Source organism: Cygnus olor, chromosome 11 (genome assembly GCF_009769625.2).
Source record: "Cygnus olor isolate bCygOlo1 chromosome 11, bCygOlo1.pri.v2, whole genome shotgun sequence".
Lineage (NCBI taxonomy): Eukaryota > Metazoa > Chordata > Aves > Anseriformes > Anatidae > Cygnus > Cygnus olor.
Genome location: NC_049179.1, coordinates 5694875 through 5716942, shown reverse-complemented (window position 1 = coordinate 5716942; position 22068 = coordinate 5694875). Strand labels below are relative to the sequence as shown.

The 22068-nt window shown below is 37.6% G+C and overlaps 1 protein-coding gene across 1 annotated transcript in view; it reads left to right on the top strand.

Moving 5' to 3' along the window:
* The window catches only part of TRPM1 (transient receptor potential cation channel subfamily M member 1), a 130066-nt gene that overhangs the window by 79655 nt on the left and 28343 nt on the right, over positions 1–22068 (top strand). Inside the window, 10 exon segments of the mRNA XM_040570318.1 lie at positions 6970–7049; positions 7440–7635; positions 8798–9011; positions 10699–10725; positions 10728–10822; positions 11514–11685; positions 14536–14710; positions 16850–16976; positions 20328–20400; positions 21260–21360. Coding sequence (XP_040426252.1) covers positions 6970–7049; positions 7440–7635; positions 8798–9011; positions 10699–10725; positions 10728–10822; positions 11514–11685; positions 14536–14710; positions 16850–16976; positions 20328–20400; positions 21260–21360 — 1260 coding nt within the window.

Genomic DNA, 22068 nt, shown 5'->3' with positions numbered 1-22068 from the left:
CCTAAGCTAATCCAAGTGGAGAGAAAATGATTGCTCTTGTTCCAGCAAAGTTTGCTGCCTGCCTCACTAGAAGGTCAGGACCACAAAGCATAATGAAGACATGAAGCACTGTTTACTGGTTTCCACATCAGCAGCAGGAGTGATTTCTGGCCTGAGTTTGAAATACCACATTGCTAAGTGGCTCTGCCATCCTGCCTGTGCTGTGTTTGTCTCATCCACAGAGCAAACGGTTCCCTGACAAGGTTGCTGGAAGAGCATGGGTTCAATTTGAACCATATGAAAAGTGCAGTGGGATGAGAATAAGAATTGTCTTGAGGAAATAGTCTTTCCTTTGAAAGAGTCTTAAAACTGTCATAACTCCTTTTTTAATGCTATGCTTATTAGCAAACAAGATAGGGAATCCTCTTTGTTGCAGATATTGTTTGGTACTTCACATTCTCGTAATTGCTGAAACTCTGGTTTGTTGTATATATCACTGCTTTTTGCTATAATTCATGCAAAGCAGGGTTTTGGAAAAAGCTTCGTTTCTCAGGCTGTAACTGTTTTATAGTTGGGCACGTTATTTATGTCTGGTTCCCTAGTGACATAAGACAAATTAAAAACATTATTGTGGTTTTATGTCCTACCTTTTCTCAGCAATGATCAACTTTTCAGTAAAGTTTTATCAGTTTGTGTGTGTCTACAACATTGGCGATTAGCATTCATCACATAATTTGGAGTATATTTCTCCAAGCAAGAACACTGTTATTGGAAAGACAGTTCTTCTGGGTAGGGCTGCATTTATTTCGCACTTCTCCTAGAACAGAAAGGGCATCTCCCATAACATTTTTATTTCCCTCATTTCTGATTGGAGTCCAGTTTCAGAATATGATTCCATCCCATGTTTTTAACAGTTTTTGGCCCACCAGTAACATCCTAATGAGCACTGTAGAGGTATGGTAAGAAGTGAAACTGACCCCAACAGCCTTGGAGAGCAGAGTCTGATGCAAATTTGTCAGGATCCTGCGCAAACTGGATGCATAGGAGAGTCCTCACAGATTTCTGTGATGGATCTGAAATGGAAGGATGGTTTGTAGGCTTTGGAAATACACCACATATATACCCACTTGAAGATTTCTTCAGCTACAAAGAAATCAAGATGTTTATTTCTGGAAAAAGGGAGAACTGGAGAAGAATCAATCAAGGGTAATGCATCAATGTATGTAAATGAGAACAAATGCAAGTATTGCTGGCCAGACATGAGTCAAGTCCGCCTTGGAAGCTGAGAAGCTGCGTATACATGGCACTGCATATTAGCTAGTGAAGGGCTGGTGCTTTCAGAATTCCCATTTATGACCCTCTGAAAAGGACCTGTCTCCCCCAAAGAGTGGAGCTGCCATTACAGGATAATCAGATCACCTTAAAGGGTGACTAGTTAGGTACTTGGGAATAGTATCCCTTCAAAGGGAAAAAAAAATGATGGATAACATAATTGAGATATTGCATTTTACAGAAACTTAAAGTAGAAACCTGTCTAGTATCAATTTCTAAGGCCGAGGTAACAGAGTCTCTGCTGATACAATGGTTTATTTTCCTTTTTCTCCTAATTGTTTATTTGGGGGAGTTCTCATTTGTTTTTTTTTTTCTCAGGTAAAGGCAACTGAATGTGATTACCTGAATGGCATTTACAAAAGGACTTGTTTCCACCATGAATGGAATTGTGCTTACACATGCTCACAGTATGAATTTCATTCCACCTCCAGTTATTTCTTTCTCTCACTGTCTCATCAACACAAACATCTCTGCTGAAATCCAGCACGAATATTCCAGTTTAATTCTGTAGGTCATTCTAGTTAAATAATTGGGCAACAGAGTTGAGATTTGACTTCCCTGGTGGTGCCACCTTTTGCAGCATACTGCAAGATGGATTACCAAAAAATGTTGGTAAGGTGATGTGAAAAGGGCTACAGCTGTATGTTTCTTATAACCGACAGTCATCAGTCCACATCGTAACAAAATGTTGGTGAAAATAATTTGTATTACTGCAACAGATGTGAGTGCTGCTGCCCAGCCAGCTCCAGTTTTGTATTATTTTGTGCTTGATTTAGCCTGCCCTATATTATGCATAACACGTTTGGTCCCCTGCCTACTCCCTCATTGCATCTGTGCCCGTGGCGCTGCGCAGCAAGCACTGCTGTCTGCATGCCTCCTTGTCTGCTGCCCAGCTGTGCCTGGTACAGGCAAAGCCTCTCTGGTGTGCAGGAGCTGGGGAGCGTGTGCTCTTTAATAGGTCCGCAGGTGCCAAAGAGCTTTCCTACAAGTGCTCTCTAACTGCCAGTCCCACCCCGTTTTGTGAGCAGCAATTCAAGCGTGCCAGCCTGTCCAGCAAGGGCATGTCCCTGTTGCAAGGAGCTTCGCTTTTTGGGGAACATGACAGATTAGAGGTCTGACCAGTTAGGTTTTAGGTCTGGTTGGGTTTAGGCTTTGGATGTGCTCCAGCGACACTACAGCTCTCATCCCTGACCCCATTCCGCTCCACAAATTCGTTCACTTCCTGTGGTAATAATTTTATCGTTACGATTATACAGAGACACTAAATACTTCTGCTGTCCTGCAGGTTTATGTGGCAGATGAGCTTCACAGGTTCTGGTGTCACAATGGAGCATACATTTGTCTCACACCATTTCCAGTGAGTTTGCTCTCCTGTATTAATTCCCACCCTGCATTTTTTTCCAAAGGTGCATTGGTCCAGAACCCACCCTGCTGCTCTTGCACGAAGCTGCAGTGAAACAGGGCCTGCAGCTCTGCTTCAGTATAGCCTGAAATTCAGACCCACTACTGATTCATTGAATGATTGCTTATATACGAAGCCAAATACATATAATTCCGTGTTACTTCAGCAGCAAACTGGAGTTGTCTGTATGTGGTGGTGAGAGATTATTTTCCTCAATTCAGTTACTGTGTGTCTGCAGCCCTACATATGCATGTTTATCACCAAATAACATAGTTTGTTTGTGGTATTCCCAGGACAGCTGGTCTTAATGGAACTAATTATTTTGTTTATTAATGGCAGTGCTTGAAAGGAGATTGATTGTTTAGGGTCTTGATTTTTGTTAATTCATTTGTTAACTTATTTACAAACTAACAACACTGATTTCTGGTCTCTTCTACAGGAGACAAATACCCTTTTTTAATGCTAAGAGGACCAAAAAAATCCATGAAAGGGGTAATAAAACACAGTATTATTTAATACTGTTTCATGGCAATATATTGATTTCTAGGCTGAAGACCAAGAGTTAGCAGTGGTTTGTTTTTTGTTTTAGGAGACCTGTTGTCAGTTTTCATAAAGGAGAACAAATATGCTACTGTACATCTGAAGTAGGCATTTTTTCAAGATCAGGTACCCTGATAAATACATTCAGGATTTTCAGTAATAAGCATGTTTGAACTTCACTACTATCAGCAACTTGGGATCTTGCTTTTTTTGTGTTTCTTAGAGGTCAGTGGAAAATCCGCAGTATTTTTGGTACCATTATCTTGCTGGTAGCACCCATTTGTCTGTCAGCCTAATACTCCCACTGGCTCCTGGTCTGAAAACTGTAGCCGATCTGCTGTAGTCCTTTCAGAATTCATCCCTTCCAAGGCTGTTAAAAAAAATGCTCTAGTTTACTCAAACTCACAAGAGACAGTATGTGTAATTACATTTTCCCTCAAACAAACAAACAAATTTCATTCCAGAGAAAGAAAAGTAGAGAATCTGTATCAAACAAGTGGGGAAATTGCCCATTTTCTGACGCTGAATGTCTGCTCAAGTATTTGCATTGGATTATAATCAAGCTTTGGTTAAGCAGATTAAACAGACAAAGGCAGTGAAACTTCAAAGACTGACCAAATGTGCTGAGTTTTTATTTCCCCTGATTTGTAATGCCTGCTTTTGCCTACTTCTCATTAGCACTGAAAAAATAAGCTAGTGGAGCATAATGTATTGTCCAACTGTAGAGCCTATAGTGACTGAGCTTTAACGGGGTTTTTAGGTGTGAGAATAAAATGTGTGGTTTTTTTGTGTTTTTTTTTTTCCAGTGTAGCTGTAGATAATAGACTTCCTGTGGCAGGGTTTTTAATAATTGAATGCACAGCTGAGAGCTCAGCTGTACTGTAGAGCTCATTTTTGATACCAAGATGCAAAAGCTCCTTTCCAAACACATATTAAGTCTGCGATTTAATTCATTGGCTAATGAATTGTTTTTACATGAAATACATGAAATAGGAAAGTTTGTTCGTTGACAAGCTGTGAGGTAAAGCAATAATCAATGACATGGTGTAAAAATCCAAGTTGTTTTGATATTTCTAGCTTACATTTTCCAGTATTCTGCACAGACCAGTTAAATGTGCAGAATCTGTTACCAGTGGTATATTGAAGAGTGCTTCTCACAATGTGGGATTGATTTGGGCATTTGTGTCCCTCAGTCAAGGAGTTAATAAAGACCATACAGAAGTCTAAAATTTTATTCAGACAAAAAATTAGTATATTTAACAAGGCAAAAAAAGGGGGATAAATGATGTGACCTCTGTAACAGGATCCTGTTAAGCTCATTTTATAACGTTGAAGACCATAAGCTAGTACAGTGTGTGTAAGCACATGTAACATCGTTGGGCATAGTTGTAAAATGGCAGTGAATTTGGATACTGTATGGTTTGGGATCCATTTTAAAAAACTAATGTAATTCCTGTCATACAAAGTGGTTTGGGCTGTCTGAATATTTTGAATTGCCCGAATGCCTGTGAATTAGCCAAATCTGGTTCTGAAGAGGAAAACTGCAAGTGTTTGCTCTAGCCATCCACCTCCTGCTATCACAGAGCCTCATGGATCTCCCTGTCTTGGGTGTTTACTTCTCTACCTTGCTAGAACTGCGCCTTGATAACTAGACTCTAATGCTATAAAATTAAAATGTTTTCTGAGCTGTTTCTAATAATATTATCACTAAAATTTGTCATCTTGTACAAACCTGTCCAGAAAGTGTGGAAAAAGAACCTTTGAAATATTTTTGGGAACAAAGGCTTTTTAGGTTCATTTGAAGAGAGATTGTATTGAGTCAAGACAGCTGACCATGTCACGCTGCCTTTAGATACTAAATTAAATATCCTCTTGGCTTCAAAATTTGCTTATGATCAAGCTCTTTATGCTACATGCCTGAAATGTATGCCTCGTCATTTAGGAAACAAGTAACATGGTAAGCTACATATTTTTGTTTTTTTTTCTAATGAGTTCTTAACTCTTCCCTCTCGGGTGAACAATTCCTTTTCAAATGAAATGAGGCAGTTCTGTCTTGGTAAATCAGTAACTATTTCGAGTGGAGAGCAGAAGTGCAAGATCTCCTAGACCACTGGCTGTCAAGGCATTCAGGCTGAGAGGCACCTGAAAGAGGCAAATATTTGCTTACCTGGACAGATTATGGGCAGCTTTTTCATGGAGCAGAAGCTTTTATGAGCAAACATGGAATTGGGTTTGCAACTTACTTAAAGTGAGGGAACTTCAAGTAATCTATTATTTCAGACATAATGGAGGAAACGAAGAGGCCGGACAGGACCCAACAAGTCAGCGAACAAAGGAACTTCAGAGACAGCCTCAGACAAGAAAAAATGAGAAACTACCACACCCTCTATTCATCATGCTGTATGTAGTCTGTGCAGCAGTTAGTCCAGGGATGGAGTAGCCCCCTATTACCAGACAGCCTGATGGAGTTTTCTGCTGACAGAAATCTGCAGATGACTTTAGTCAGGAAATCAGTAAGGTTTTCGGTTCTTTCTCTAGGAAAGTCCAATTTTTCTGTTGAAGGAGCCTTGAAAGTTTACATGGCATTTTAAGCTTTTGCCTCTGGAAAAGTTTCATTTCACTTTCATAGAGGAAACTAAAGCAATGCACTTGGCATTTGCTTGATCCTTGAAAAATGAATTAAGACTCTAATTCCCTAATCCAAACTTAGAAGAAGCAACTTTCATCATCAAGGCAAAGTTATCCATGCCATCAAACTGTGAGTGTGCTTTAACATTTTTTAATCCTTTAAAATGTAAGGGGGGGTGCTTTTGAGTTTACTTTTCCAAATTCACTACTAAATACTTTTTAGTATTGCCATCATGATGATACTTTGCCTTGTTGATGATTGCAAGGACAAGCCCTAGAGTTTGCAATTAATAAAGCATGGGAAACTTTGGCCTGTAGCCATTTCTGAACTCACTCCCTTCAGCATTCCCAGGCCTAACTGGACTGCACTTTCGGAATAAGCTTTCTAACAGCATTGCAGATCCATGGTTCTGTTCTAGTTTGCCTATAGCTTGTTTTTTTTTAAATGGTTGTGAGCTTGGTCTAATTAAATCCGGTTTGCAGACCCAGATAACACGATTCTATTTTGTCTTCGAGGTCATTTTCCTGTTTCACAGGTAACACCATGCCTGAAGAGTTTGTCCTTTTTCTGTCAAATGTTCTTTCACTTTTCTCCTCTAGACATGCCTTTGGAATGATTGGAACTTGATTTAAAACAGGAAAAAATGAGTTTGAGAAGATAATTCATCAAACTGGGAAAGTTCTTTAGGAAGTAATTTCTTCATACAAAGAACAGTATTAAAGTGTTGTTTGGATTAAACACTGTTAATCTATTTATGTCACAATTTACGCTGTTTTTCTGTACTAGGAGTTCACTTGCTTTTTGCTAAAATAAGAAGAAGCAAATGCATTTTTGGTAGAGCTTCAGATAAGCATTGTACTTTGCAAGACCAGCATGTTTGTACATAAAGGTTTTTACATATATTCTAGCTTTGATTTTTATCCAAGTCATAGAAAATTCACGTCACCTAATTGCTTTGTGGGTAGATGTATATGGTGTTATAAGGTGATTTATTGAATTCAATGCTTGTATTTAAAAATAGGATGAAAATATTACTATATTTGCCCCAGAACTGTTTCATTATGTTTCTTATTTTTTTCCTTTTAAGGGTCAAAAGGCTTGGATAGAGAAAACCTTTTCAAAAAGAGAATGCATCTATGTAATTGCCAACAGCAAAGACATTAGCAGGTAACCTTTGAAATTTTTGCAATAGCCAACAGAGAAGTTAATACTAAGGAAACTGGGCTCTATTTGGGTTTATACAGGTGAAAGTGAGACCAAGTTTACTCGTTGCCCTTAAGGACACGTTAAAGGGCAACAGAAGTGCAAGACGTGATTGCGTTCCAGTTGGTACAGAGCTATGCAATGTACTATACAGAGACGATAAGGCTGTGCAGTAAGGAGAGGCAGTGAGTTGTTAGTTCCTAGCATTGAAGATATGACCTAGACCTGTTTCTGTGATTCAAGTAGCGCAAGGCATGATAAACCGAAAATCTCATTTCTGATTTATTTGTTTTTTAGTCACGAACCTATAGTGTGGATACCGTGTTCAAATTTGCTTCAAATTTTAACTTCCAGGTGCTGCTGTGGACAGCTCATTAACCAGCATATTCCACCTCCTTCAAGTATAACAGCTAATAAAAATGGGGAAGAAACAAAGCAAGTGGAGGCTCAACCAGAGAAATGGTCTGTCAGCAAACACACCCATACATACCCAACTGATGCCTATGGAAACCTTGAATTCCAGGGAGGAGGACATTCAAATAAGGCAATGGTAAGGAGCATAGGCTACTCTAGGATACTCATTTCATATGCTAGCTTAATAAGATTCCAGCTCACATAGTACATAATTCGTTGAAAACAGAGGGAGTCTCTATTGCCTAAGAAAGGTGTGGAGAGGATGCTCAAAAAGAGAAAAAAGAGAAGAGGGAAGAAAAAATAATATTGTTCTAGAAAGCACCTTTTAATGTCTTGGGGAAGCACTTTCATTGAAGTTACTGTCAGTAAATGTCAGCTGAGGATGCACCTTAGTGCCCAAGGTTCTAACTGTTTGTATTAGATTTGTTAGCTTGTGGGCCAAATAACCCAGAATGGATATAGATTGAGGTCTAATAAAATTAGAAGTTAATCTAGCTTTCCTGAAAGACAGAGGCTTCATGGAGCTGGAAAATGGACTTTTGAGTTTCCTTAGCAATGGGTAACAGCAATTCAAGCTTTTACAAAAAGTCTCTTTCTGTTTTGCATCTCAGATCCAAACCTGGATTTGTTCATTTGCCTATTTGCTTTCTTATCTCTCTACTGAGCCTGCCAGTTGAAACAGTCACACCGCAAAAACTTGTCTAAAATATATGGGAGAGCTTGATGATTTTTGTTAGTAGTTGTTTGTTTTTAAAGCAGAAATAAGCCCAAGACTGTTTCATAGCTTTGTTTCATAGAGTAGTAGTTTGAAAAGAAATCAGAAAAGCAGAACTAAACTGAGAATAAAAATCATTGCTGCAGACATGGAAATGTATGTCAGCAGTGAATGGGATAAATGTAGCATAGGCTTCCTATTTCTTATGAAGATCATTGCTTCTCTTTGGCAGTCAAACCAAGATTTTAGGAATGACACCTTAGAGTCATTTTAAATCGGTAGCTTCCAACAGTGCAGATTTGTAGTAAGAGCTTAGGATCACTCACTTGCAGTCAGTTTTGAAGGGAGGGAGAGGAAAGTGGTGCTTTAAAATTCATGAAGCGAATGGTAAATTCTGAATAGTAAAATGAAATTTTTCAACCTATTTCTTTTAATCATAAGCAGTAGGTACGTTTAAGGTGTTGCTTAATAGTTCTAAAACTCTTCCTTCAAGGTGGGTGGCTTAATGTAACCATTCTGTGCTTAGTCAATGGACAATTTACGGGGCTGACAGAGGGATAATATTATGTGTTGGTCTTTGCAGTATATCCGTGTGTCGTATGACACCAAACCAGATTCTCTGCTGCATCTCATGGTGAAAGACTGGCAACTAGAATTGCCCAAACTCTTAATCTCTGTCCATGGGGGCCTCCAGAACTTTGAAATGCAACCGAAACTGAAGCAAGTGTTCGGAAAAGGTCTGATAAAGGCTGCCATGACCACCGGAGCCTGGATTTTCACTGGAGGTGTTAGTACAGGTGAGCTATTCCCAGAACTTTTAGTTTACTTAAGAATTCATTCGTTTTCAGCTACTATTCTTTCCCAAAGGCAGAAGATTTAAGTCTACATGAATGAGTTATTAGCCACTAGACCAAAAAAGGAGTGCTGTAGCAAGGAATCTATGACTAGATGTGATATATTGTCAATTGTCCTCATAGTTAAGAAATCTCCTACTTTGAATTGGCCTAGTTTAACTTTCACTGTTGTTTTTTGTTTGTTTGTTTTTAGTTATTATTATTATTTTTACACAGATCTTTCTCTTACTAGAAGTCTATTTCCTGAGCCTGTTTTTATACACAGTGCTTTTATCAAACTACACAGGCTGAGTTCCTTAAGACTGTCACATTTTTCCAGTCCTTCAGTCTTTATCACACCTCTGCCTTGAACTCTTATTTATTTATTTATTTATTTATTTTAACAGTTTTCTTGAATTTTAAATGCTGCAACTTTTGGTACAGTGCTTGATGAAGCTTTTAATCTCTGGAGTGAAACATGCTTAACATACTGTCGTCTTCCATTTGACGCTTCCTTGTTCATGCAGCCAAGGACTGAGCCGTTAGGCTGTGTGATCTGTCTGAGAGTTAGTGATCAGCTGATTATCCATCTTAAATGCCATGTCCCTGAGTCACTGTCTCCCTGGATCACCTATCGCTATGAATACCCACACTCTGTCTTGTAATTATATAACGTAGTTATTCTTAAAGGAATTACTGTAAATTAATGATCTTGAAACACAAATCTGTAAGTTGGGTGTAAATGATGCCACAGTAGTTGGAGACATTGTGATCTCCTATTTGCGTTTTCCTCCAGTCTTCAGGCCACCTGGAAAAGTTTTGCGTGTCTTTGTTTCCTTTTTGACCATATCTAAAACATCATGTGTAGAGTAACTCCAGATAACCCCACCAGGAGGTTTTTAGTATTTTTCATGGATTCTCTCAAAAACGTGGTGTTGATTTGATGTCCAGAACTTGAAAGATGTGTTGAAAGATAGCTGCTCTGATGACTCATTATGTACTGTTATGTTTGGAGACCGGTTGGTTTCTAATTCATTTCTCTTTAATATGGATTGTAAGTGATATTCAAAGAACAATCAGGTGCAGATTTTCATTATAATATTTCTAGGCCACTATCCTCATGAAATAAATCTTTGTATTATTTCTCAGAAAACTATGCAAGATAAAAGTGAGCTCCTTTGACTTTACTTTTACAAGAAAGATATAATATCTTTAAGGGAAGGTGATGATTGTTGTTCAGAATAATTTTGGAGTGGAAAAACATTTATTAGATAACCCTCGTGCTTTTTTGCTTGCTTAGACCCCAAGTTTGTAAAGTGATAGCATTCCATACGTGTTCAGCATTGTGTACAATGAATGGTGTAATTCCATTGACTAGTACAGATTACACTGTGGTAAGTTAAGTAACTGGAAAAGTTTTTCAAACGCTTGAGTGAATTCAGAACAAGGATGTGAAAAAAAATAAGATTTACACAAAATATAAGCATGTGTTTGTCTGCATTGCGTGTTTTATTATAAAGAACAGATATCAGTTTAGGTAGTTAAAGTAATACAAAAAAGTAGGGAGCTCAGTGAGAAGCAAGAAGAAAATTCTGTTACTTGGTAGTCTCTTAAAAGTGCCAAGAATTAGTTCAATGAATTGTATCTATAGGTGTCATTCGTCATGTGGGAGATGCCTTGAAGATCATTCTTCAAAATCCAGAGGACGAATCTGTGCCATAGGAATTGCACCATGGGGCATTGTAGAAAACAAGGAAGATCTGATAGGAAAAGATGTAAGTGTTTTAAGGAAATTCCTTTGTAATCAGCAATGTCAGCTCTGTAGCAAAATACACAGTTTATCTATTTGTAGTAGTAGTATTTTCACTGTTTCTAAAGCATTGCCTAAGAGCTTAAATTAGACAATTTATTAAAGAAAGGTTGTTGTTTAAATATATATGACAGGATGTCATGTATGACCACAGAGTGAGTAAGGAGCTAGTGAGGTTTCCATTACTTTCACTAGTAGAGACCTCTGTGGTGTAAGTTGGTTTTAGGTTCTACCTTCAGTGTGGTAATGCCGAGTTTTATAAATCATGAAAGTGCCTTTATGTGTCTAGGACTTTATTGTAGGTGGGTACTCAGCAGTGGCTTATTAACTACTAGTGACTCCAAGTGAGAATGTATTTCCTAATGCAGCAATAGCAGTATGTAAGACAGTATGTGATCAAAGAGAGTACATCAGTGAGCATAGGTGAACATGCAGGAGAATGCATAGATGTGACTCATTCTCCAGTGAAAACACTGCTGTGAAGAGTTAAAGTTTTGAGTGTAAACGCTAGCTCCTTTTCTAATTCTCCTCTATTTTCAGTTATAAACATCTGGTTGATTTGTTTCCTCATAAAGTGTGTGCTTCTGTTGAATGTTGTGGAGGATTTTCATGTTTATTTGGTATCTCTAATCTAGGTGCACCGCTCCTTTTGACAGGTAACACGTGTTTACCAAACAATGTCAAACCCTCTAAGTAAGCTCTCTGTGCTCAACAGTTCCCATACACATTTCATTCTGGCAGACAATGGTACACTAGGTAAATATGGAGCTGAAGTAAAGTTACGACGTCAGTTGGAAAAACACATTTCCCTCCAGAAAATTAATACACGTAAGTACAGTGGGGCAAACTGTAAAAATAATGTGTTAAAGAAGGGAGGGTAGAGGGAAATACTTGAAATACTTCAAGGTATTGAAATTAAATGTTTCTTCCAACTCTTCCTAGCAGGAATTTGATCAGGACTATGTGACTAAACTAGATGAAAGAGCCCACATCTAACATCATAGAAAACACAGAAAAGTAAGGATCACATAAAGAAATGAAGAAAAGTTGAAAAATAAGTGAGGTGAAGGTTCAAAGCTGTAAGAATTTAAGGAAAAGAATATGCAAAGTAGTTTTGCATTTCTAGCAAGAATTTTTAAGCATCCATAAATATACAGAATGGGGTGATGTTATACTAACTTTATGTTTATACTAACTTTTTTTTCTCTTTTATATGAATTTGTTTCTTTTAAAATATCACACTCAAAAGTCTGTGATCTTCTAGATAAACTCAGTTTGAATTTTGATTTTTATTGAAGCAATTATTGAGATAATTTCTTATCAGTGCTTCTATATTTAGAGTCCTGTGCAGCTTTAAAATTTTTGCTAGTTGTTACATCCTCTCTAAAGCAACTTTCTAGATTTGTTTTTGTCATTATTTAGAAAAAAAAATAGATATTTAAAAGACATTTTTCATTAAAATTTCTGTGGAAAAAATACTTTTTAAAAAATATTAAATAAATAATAATGCTAGTAGCTGTGGCTTTCCAGCAAGTTAAACAAATAATTAGAAACAGTCAAAAAATATATTAGTCTTGGATTCTGGACTTTAATTAAAAAGTGCAGGAAAACAGACATCAGTTCTGCCAGCTGACTTTCTGACTTCTGAGAGATGTCCTTAGAAGCTGTGTGTGCCTATAAAAATAAGAAAAACAAAACATTCAGAATGCCAATTGCATTTGGACTGTATAAAAGTCTCTAATAGGGTTTAAGTGCTCTTTACGGTAGAGCAGAAAAGTGAAGTAGAGAGCTGGTTAAAGACTAAAGATGCGTTTAGAGATCTGCCAAAAGATATCTAAGCATTTTGGAAAGTCTTCAAATACTGCTTGTTGCTTACAGTTAGCTTAAGAAAACTAAACTCACTAAAATAATGCCTATTGCCTTTGAGCATGGAGACAGTGTCACACACTGTTGCCCATGGACAGACATCTGAAATGGCTAACATGGCTTTGCTTTTTTCATCTTTGTCATCTGCAGAAATGCTGGGAGAGTTGTAACATTATAAAAGAGAGCACTGGCTTGGAAGATAAGGAAGTCAGGGCCCAGAGGCAAGATATTCTGTATAATTTCTTTTAATACCACTTGGGGCTGGGAATATTGGTTCTCATTTAAGTAGTGTTTGGTGATTCTTGTCGCAAAAGGGGCTTAGCTGGGAATACATGTAGAAATTTTGAGTTCTATGAAGCTTTGCAGTACACTTACCAGTAACAACATATAGGGAGTTGTTTTGTTTCTTTTTAGTCGCTTCAAGCACAGGCACCTCTTCTGGAAATCTCAGCAGGAATCACTAAGGATTTCATGGACACAGAGGCCGGCCCAGGCTCTGTGACTCCTTCTTATCAGAGCTGGGGTATACTGACAGGAGGATGTCAGGAAGCTTCTGCTGTTACTGTCCATGATGTTCCTGTTCTTCAGAAAGGAATGAAGGCTAAAAATGCAAACTTAGCTATACAGAAAAGTACATCTTTACAAAACACTGGTCATTTTACAGATTAAGAACTGAATTCAAATGCTTATAATAGTGGGATTAGTCAGCCTTCAGGTAATGTTTTGTCCCTCATTTCCCCAAGTGATCTCGTGACTGAGGCTGCTGAGACCCTGTGACCTGTGGGCTTCCCTTTGTCATCCTATGCCTGGAGATCACAGTGAGGCAGGGACAGCAAAGGGATGCTCAGCTGTCGTCTCTCCATCGGCCAGCCATTTCAGCTTCATGATAAAGAGACTAAATTCCTATTTTTTTGTTATGAGAAAGCATAGGTGTATGTCACCTTACTGAAGAATTCCTGTAGTTAACCAATGAAGACTTAAAGCATCAAAGGCACAGTGGTTTAGGAGCCATCTAAGTCACAGTGAAGATAATGAAGTAATAGCAGTATCATGTTTAGCTGTTTTATCTCTGCATGGTGTCTATTGAAAGAGATTACAAACATTTCACCATCACTAAGTGAACAAATGAACAGTATGAACCTGACGGAAAAGCAAGGTGTCCTGTGTCATCTGGGTTAGAGTTAATTTTCTTCATAGTGGCTGGTATGGTTCCATGTTTTGGATTTAGGAAGAAATAATGTTGATAACACAATGATGTTTCAAACACTAAGTCAAGGACTTTTCAGCTTCTCATACTGCCCTGCCAGCAAGGAGGCTGGGGGTTTGCAAGGAGGTGGGAGGGGACAGAACCAGGACAGCTGACCCAAGTTGTCTAAAGGGATTCTCCATACCATACGACGTTATGTTCAACCGTAAAACTGGGGGAGTTGGCCAGAGGAGCTGCTGTTGTTTGGGGACTGGCTGGTGGTGAGCAACTGTGTTGTCCATCACTTGTTTTTGTATTTTTTTTTCTATTTTCATTCCTATTAAATTGTCTTTATCTCAACTCATGAGTTTCACTTTTTTCCCCTTCAGTTCCCTCCCCCATGCCACTGGCAGGAAGTGAGTAAATGGCTACATGGTACTTAGCTGCCTGCCAGGTTAAACTACAAGGGCAAAGAGATACCTTACACTTTTCTATTTGGGGTTATGAAACAGTGTATGGACATCTTTCTGTAAAGATCTCTCCAAATCACATCCCTTCATAACATATCAACCTCTTAAACTTGGTTTTATTGACACTTCTTTTTTGGTTCTGTTCTGTTTTTACAGGGCTGGGACAAGGTGTTCCTGTAGTTGGACTTATCGTGGAAGGTGGTCCTAATGTTATCTCCATTGTCCTGGAGTGTCTACGAGAAGAACCTCCTCTTCCTGTTGTGATATGTGATGGTAGTGGACGAGCATCTGATATTCTGTCATTTGCACACAAGTATTCAGAAGAAGGAGGGTAAGATTGTGAGATCTTCACCAAAGCTACATCTTGCTCAAGGGACACAATGCCTTGCTTTTCTAAAAGCTTCGTAAAAACAAAGCCCAGGGACAAAATGCTTCTAACAGAAGTATTCTGCTGTTAGTCAGCTTTTGATGCCTGTTTGTTCTTTGCCCTGGTGTTAATGAGTGGAAGTTGTTAGCACTTCGATGTATTTGATGGTCCATTAAAATAAACTTGGTCTCAGTGCAGCGCACTGTCATACAAGCTCCATCAAAGTTTGCTGCACTATACTTCCTGCTGGGTGGGTGCTTTAAAAGTGAGAAACAAGTGGTTCCCAAGAATTATTCCTTTTCTCAGGCCGGGACTGTGATTAATTAGTTCACATATTTTCAAAATGTGTACTGCCTGCGCCTAGTGTGTTGTATGAATGACATTGATGCTCCAAGATTGCCAGACCAACTGAACAGATGTTGGGCTTTCTTCCTTTCTGTTTCTTGCTTCTTTGACAGTTGTTCATGGCAGTTAGTGCTGCTTGGTGCCACAGAGTGGAGGATGTTGTCTGGAACATTCTGCTTCACAGCCCTCCTATCTGCTGTAACAGTTGCTTCTAACGCAGTGTTTTCTGGAATCTGTAATTTTTATGATTGGCTGTCTGTCCTTTTGGTTGGTAGAATACAGTCTGTTTAAAGAAGATTCGAAACCTGTATTTGCAGCAGAAAGCTCATTGCATTGCAGAGTAAAAGATCTCTCCTGACAAATACTCCAAGCGGAAGCAGAGTATTGCATTTTTTTATTTCAGTATTGCTTCTCCCAGTCAAATGAACATGTTCCCCATTTCCACTGTTGCTACTGAAGATAGAATCCTGATATTAAGGTTCAGGCAAAAATGTAATGTATTTTCTTCACTAGGGTACAGCACACCCTCCTTACACTGAAGAAACAGTCTCTGTTTCTTTGACAGAGACATACTTTCAGTTTTTTAACTGAAACTTAGATTGGATGAAATATTAAGCAGACAACTATTACTGTCGAGCAGTGCAGATGTCATGCGCTGAATTGGAAAAACAGCTCTGCTGGATGTACGCATATAGTACAGCTTTAATCCTACCAGCTATTTATGATTCAGCACTTTTCTCTCTGTTGAACAAGCCTCCTTAGCTTAGATCAAATTTGCCTTTTTTTTTTTTTTTTTTTTTTATTTCTCATCCATCCTTCCCATCAGCTCACAGGTAATTAAAAGAGCTTATTAGGATCAATCTGTACAAGATCTGCTCACTGCATGACTTTCTTTCCCAGTACACATGATGCGGTGTCCAGTTTTCCTTTCCAATAATGATGATGAGACAAATGTGTTCATAAATGGGTCACATTACAAAGAATCATTTTTTAACAATGAACTTTGAATTTTACTGCACTTGGCAGTCTCAGCTGTGTCATTGCTTTGAATGCCTTCTGGTGTTGTTTGCTATCATCTGAAAATACATGTGTTTTATTAGGAAATGACTGAGATTGAAGGGCTCTATTTCAGACTGTTTTGTGAGATCAAACATATCTGACCTTTTCTGGAATGTTTTCAATCTATCTTTTTTAATCACATTTGGTTTATGTGTTTCTCAATTGGTATTACAAGGTTTCACATACTCTAGCAAATAAATTCTATGTTTAAGAAGTAAAGAATGACCAAGGTGACATACCAGTAGTGTGAAATAGTTTGGGTTTTCTGGCTATACTCAAAGGGCCTTGCAGTGTTTAGAGGCAAAGGTAGGGGTCCAGTTAAGTGTACTGCTGAAATTCTGAAGGCCAAACTTCTTTACAAAAGTGTATATATACATAAACAGGAAGAATAAGAGCTACCTTATAATACAAATACAATATGCAAGGGCAAAATGCTAGTTCAAGTTCACTGCTGATTTTTAAATCAATATTGAGGTGCTGAGATACCTAAGTGCCAGTCTGGGTATAAATCTCCTGATTACTGTTAATTGTTCATGAAATCCTCGGCCTTAGCCATACTGAATGCAGAGATCCTGTGTGTTTTCATTTATTTTCAAAATGAAGTCACTGTACTGGTGCATGAAAAAATATTTCTCAAGCAGTAGACCTTCCTAACATATGTTAATTCTGGCAATGTTTTATGTCTCCTTTTTCATTTAGGGTAATAAGTGAATCCCTCAGGGACCAGCTACTAGTTACAATCCAGAAAACCTTCAACTACAGCAGGAATCAAGCTCATCAGCTGTTCATCATTCTTATGGAATGCATGAAAAAAAGGAACTTGTAAGTGTTATAAAAGTAGTTCACAAAGATAATTTCCTTGACCAATCTTTGTAAAGTACTTTCAAGTGTCATTCTCACAGGGTTACAGTTTAACCTTTTTTTTCCTTCATATAGGCTCATAAATATACACAATCACTCATTCATAAACCTAGACACCTGGACTTAGAAAGGGATTTCGTCTTCTGGAAAGCCTCTGAAACCAATTTCAGATTCTTCTCCTGTGTGAGGTGATAGGAGTCGTTTTCTATGAGACCAAGTATAGACTTCCAAAAGGCAGACTAAGACACTTAGATAAATGCATTAAAAAAGCATCAACTTCAGAAAGTAGAGGAAAGATCATTGAAAAAAGGATTCCTAGGAGCAATAAGCATTCAGGGTACATCAGCACAGCTTTGGTCCTCTACTGTAGTTACTTTCTAGAAGCATTTCATGACAATAAAATGGGCTATTCGAGTCTTTAAAAGAAATTGAAACATGAAGTGTTCCGGAAGATCCCAGCTGTGCTCGATCCTGGTTTGCTGCAGGCCTGTTCTATGTACTGTACCACTCAGACTCCTGCCAGTAACCCAGCTGCGGAAAAAAAGTGCACTCAGGAAAAGAAAATCTTCAGTATTCATATCTGTCATCTGTGAACAGTGCCTTGAAATGGTGTTCACTGTGCCTGTGCCTTTACAGGTGAAGTGAGTCTTTGAGTGTTTTCCTTTGACTAATTGATGAATAAATGTCAATATGACCTCTCCCTTGAGTCCTGGTAGAATTCCATTTCATGCCTTTACACAAACCTTAAGCAAGTGCTTTAATGGCACGTGAATAGTATAATGGTTTTTTTTTTTATTACAACTGGAACTGGTATAGCTGGTATTTTTATCTTTTTTTTTCTTTTTTTTTTTAAAAAAAAAGTTGCATATTTCTATGGATAGAAACAGGAGAGAATTACCACAGCCTTCTCAGACTTGGATGTTTCAGGAATCAGACAAACAACCTGCTATTGAATTTAAGCATGAAATGTGGGGCAGTTTTATTCTTTGAGATGCCTAATTCTGTCACTGAGGAGTGATGCCTATAGCACAAGCAACTATAAAGAAAATATTAGAATTAATTAATATAACTTTTCTCATGAAGCTGAGAAAATAGAGATTTTTCTAACTTCTTTGGGAAATGGTATTTCATTCTCCCTTATATCTAAGTAGGTTTTCCTTCCACGGAGCCCATGCTTTCTATCTCTGGTCAGCTCAGAGACAAACCATTAACTCATGTCTTTCCAAGTTTAATACTGTCCCTAAAGATAATGTGAATTTTTTTCTTTACAATTTTCAATAAACCAGTAAACTGAATGCAGCATTCCTTATAGTTCATAGTCTTTTCAGTGGGGTGTCTGTTAGCTGAGTCAAGAAACACATGAAAAAAACACGATCAGGTTCTCTCAGGATTAATCTACAAAGCCATTCTTGACCCCTTTCAGGAAGCTGTTCTATGACAACTGAAATGACATAGGATTGGGGTGGGAATTTGTATCAAGCAATCACCAGGTTCATTGCAGACTTTCTACTGGTTTCATGTTCTCCGTTCTCTTCATAAAGTTGTCATTTCTCATGAGATTATGCTTGGTATTGTCTCATGCTCTCCAGCTTTTCTTTGTAATGTTCATTTCAGCTGCCAAGGGATACTTGCTTAGATATCTATACATTTCAAGGTAACAAAACTCTTAAATGCCAACAAGTGATTTCCCATATCCTGTACAGTGTCATAGCAGTCTGTTCTAATTGTGCTTCCCTTCTTCCCCCATTCTCCCCAATGCTTTTCTCACCAAGGTTCATTACAACTGATGCTGTATTCAGCATGGGGGGAATTTTTCAAGAAGAGAAGGTCCATTTGAGTTTTATCTCTGTTCCTTGATTTTGATCATATTTTGATACTACTTAATTCTTGGGTTCATAAAAGCCAGATCATGCAATTTTGCAGGATACATTTAAATACCTTTGTCAAAACTAAATTCTCTAAGGATCTAAGGATTTTTCCAGCTGCAAATGCCACTTGGATTAGAATATGACAAATACTGTATTTTAGTAATGTAACTCTATGCTACAATCAAATAGACGCCCATCTGTTCATATTTTACTTATGCATTCAGAAGTTTGATTAGTATTGATTAGCTCAGATGATTATTATATAAAGTCTTTCTTCAGGGCTCCAAATATGAAGTCTTTAGATTGTCTGAGTAATGTAAATATACTATTGATATATTTATATTTATATGGTGCCAAGATTGCTTCTCTACTTATGCCTTCATCAGAAGTCACATTGGTAGTAAGCATGATTATGCTAAGCTGACTGTAAGAGTCAGCCTTCTTAGAGGAGTTGATTGAGAAAGGAGAGCCAATAGCTGCCTTAGCCAAACTGCTTCAAATTTTAAAATGTTCATCAGAGCAGGCCTGTTCTACTCAGCAAAATTCAGACACCGACTGAAGCAGGCTTATGATTTACACTTGATAATATTGTCTATTTTTTTGTTCATTAATATAACTTTTCCTTTAGTTCTTTTCTCTCCTGATGTCACTGTGGCAAACATTTATCTTCGTGTGCGTGCCAAATCTATTCAAGCTTTCAAGAAGATTGCCATTCCCAGTATTTAATACTGGCATCTACTATGAACCAATGTTTTTGAAAATGAAGGATATTTTACTTTTTGCTTGTATTTAGAATTAATTTAATTAACATAGAATATTAGGTTATTCTGCTTCTGTATTTCTGATCATTTAATATTTAGTTCCTTCAATGGCTAAGTTTTATATGAATTACTGTTTTTAAAGGCAGTGAACTGTAATGGACTCAACTAAGCAAACATGACTAGAAATAATTGCTTTTTCTTATTAGTTGTTTCTGGATTTTTGTTTGTCAATGTGCAGCATATCACAGAACTCAGAAATACTTGAGTATTATACTCAATAAAATTAATGCTATGGTAGTTTTCTCAGGTAAGTAGTGTTCCCATTTCCAAGCTGGCATTTCCAGTACTACTGGAAAGTAGTAGAACTTTCAGAAAATGATCAGTTCAGTATGACAGTTTTGTCTCCACTTGTGAAAATTCAGGGATTTGGTGAAGAATTTCATCATGCTTGCCACATTTACCAATATAAGGATTTTTTACAATAACTTTATTGAAAAGTTTAATTCACTGTTTCTGTAAAATTGCAATTTCAAAGAAAAAATGAGTGGAACTGTATATTTTGAAAATTTTCAAGCCTTAGAAAATAATAAAGCTTCAGCATTCTGCTCTTTTTTTTGTATTTACATGTTTAGTGTCTCTCTTCCATATGTTGTAATTCTATGTGTTTGGTTTAATGCTGTCCTTTAGATCACTGTGTTCCGTATGGGGTCTGAAGGGCAACAGGACATTGAGATGTCTATCTTAACTGCTCTCCTCAAAGGTGGGTTTTGCAAGGAAGGATGCACAATTTGATCCCCTAAAGAAAGTCCTATACACTGCCTGAGGTTCACTCTTAATATTGAAGTCTGATTTATTAGCTTGGGCTCAAAGTACTAACTTGAAAATCCTTGACTTAAAATTCAGATTAGCTCAAAGTATAAAATCTAGATAGAAATTTTTTTGTGGCTTCCCTCACCTGAAGGCCTGGAATGGGAATGCTGCAACAGCTGTATTGATATTTCAACACATCCTATTGCAATTCTGTCATAGATTTATAAAGCTAGAAGAAATGGTGGGAAGATTAAAAGACAATGTGGATTTTTTCAGACCTCAGATTGTGCTCTTTAAGCCTTAGGGCAAATTTAGGATTAGCTCCCAATTTATTTTGAGCCTGTTATGTTTGCAGAAACATCATCTGTTTTCTGTCTGCATATTTATAGTAGTTGATAACAGTCTCAATATGGGAACACTGGTGTCCCTAATGCTAAGTAAAAGATAAAAGAGAGGAATTATTTTACTCATATATACAGCATCAGCCAGTGGAGCTGAGAGGAGGAGTCTATTAGAAGAGTTTAATGTCTATCTTTAGCAACAAAATATAAAGTCAAAATGGGAGCTGTAAGGGAAATAGGGAGATGGTCTGGTTAATCCTTTTGAAATTAGGATTATGGGGTCAAATGGAAGATGTTATAAATTGGTTTGATGCATCTACTACTTTCTAGTAGAATCATTCTTATGGTAATAGGCTATGGAGTCAGGCCTGTCGTTTTCTAATTCTTGGGGAAGTGAATTGCAGAATGTTATCCATCCTTGTTTCATTGTGCATGAAATACCAAATATTGGTGTGTGTTTCTCTTTAGGTACGAATGCATCTGCTCCAGACCAGCTTAGCTTGGCTTTGGCCTGGAATCGTGTTGACATTGCACGCAGCCAAATCTTCGTCTTCGGACACCACTGGCCAGTAAGACAAAGTTTTCCTCACCATATTATTTATCATAAAATCATAGAATCATTTAGGTTGGAAAAGACCTCTAAGATCATTAAGTCCAACCATTAACCTTATTTGCTAACAATTGAAAATAAGTGGCCACATATTCACTCCCTGGATTTTATTGGCAGGAGGAAGAGTATTGAATTCTGGTTATGACAAGCTGATGCTGATGTAAGATATCTCATTCATTAAGAATCATCTGTTTGTTTTGAAACTTCTTTGCATTGCCACTTGAATAAAATAGAAATAATTTAAGCTCTGTGAAAAAAAGAAAAACAATTTCCTAACAAGCAGAAGAATAACCTTAAACTAGATTCCATGCGAGATTTGAAAGAAAAGAAAAAAAAAAAAAAAAACATTTTCTGGACTTCAGACTGTCTCAGTGATATGTGCTAGCAGTTGTTAGAGTCCCCAACTAACTGTTAGAGTATGCAGCAAAGCTGAAATTCATGGAGCTGCTTAGAAGGAATTGTGTGTCTCACTTCATTAACAGCTGTGAAAATCACAATTTGGATTAATGCTGATGACCAAACGAAATCATTGCTGAAAACAGGCCTCTGGTAGGCAGTGCTGTGCCAAATGAACTAAGAAGCAGATCCTTAGTAAAACTTTAGGTCCTGAAATGGAATTTTCTCTCTCAAAGTATTAGAACTGGTGCTGCACCGGTTGAAGTCAATG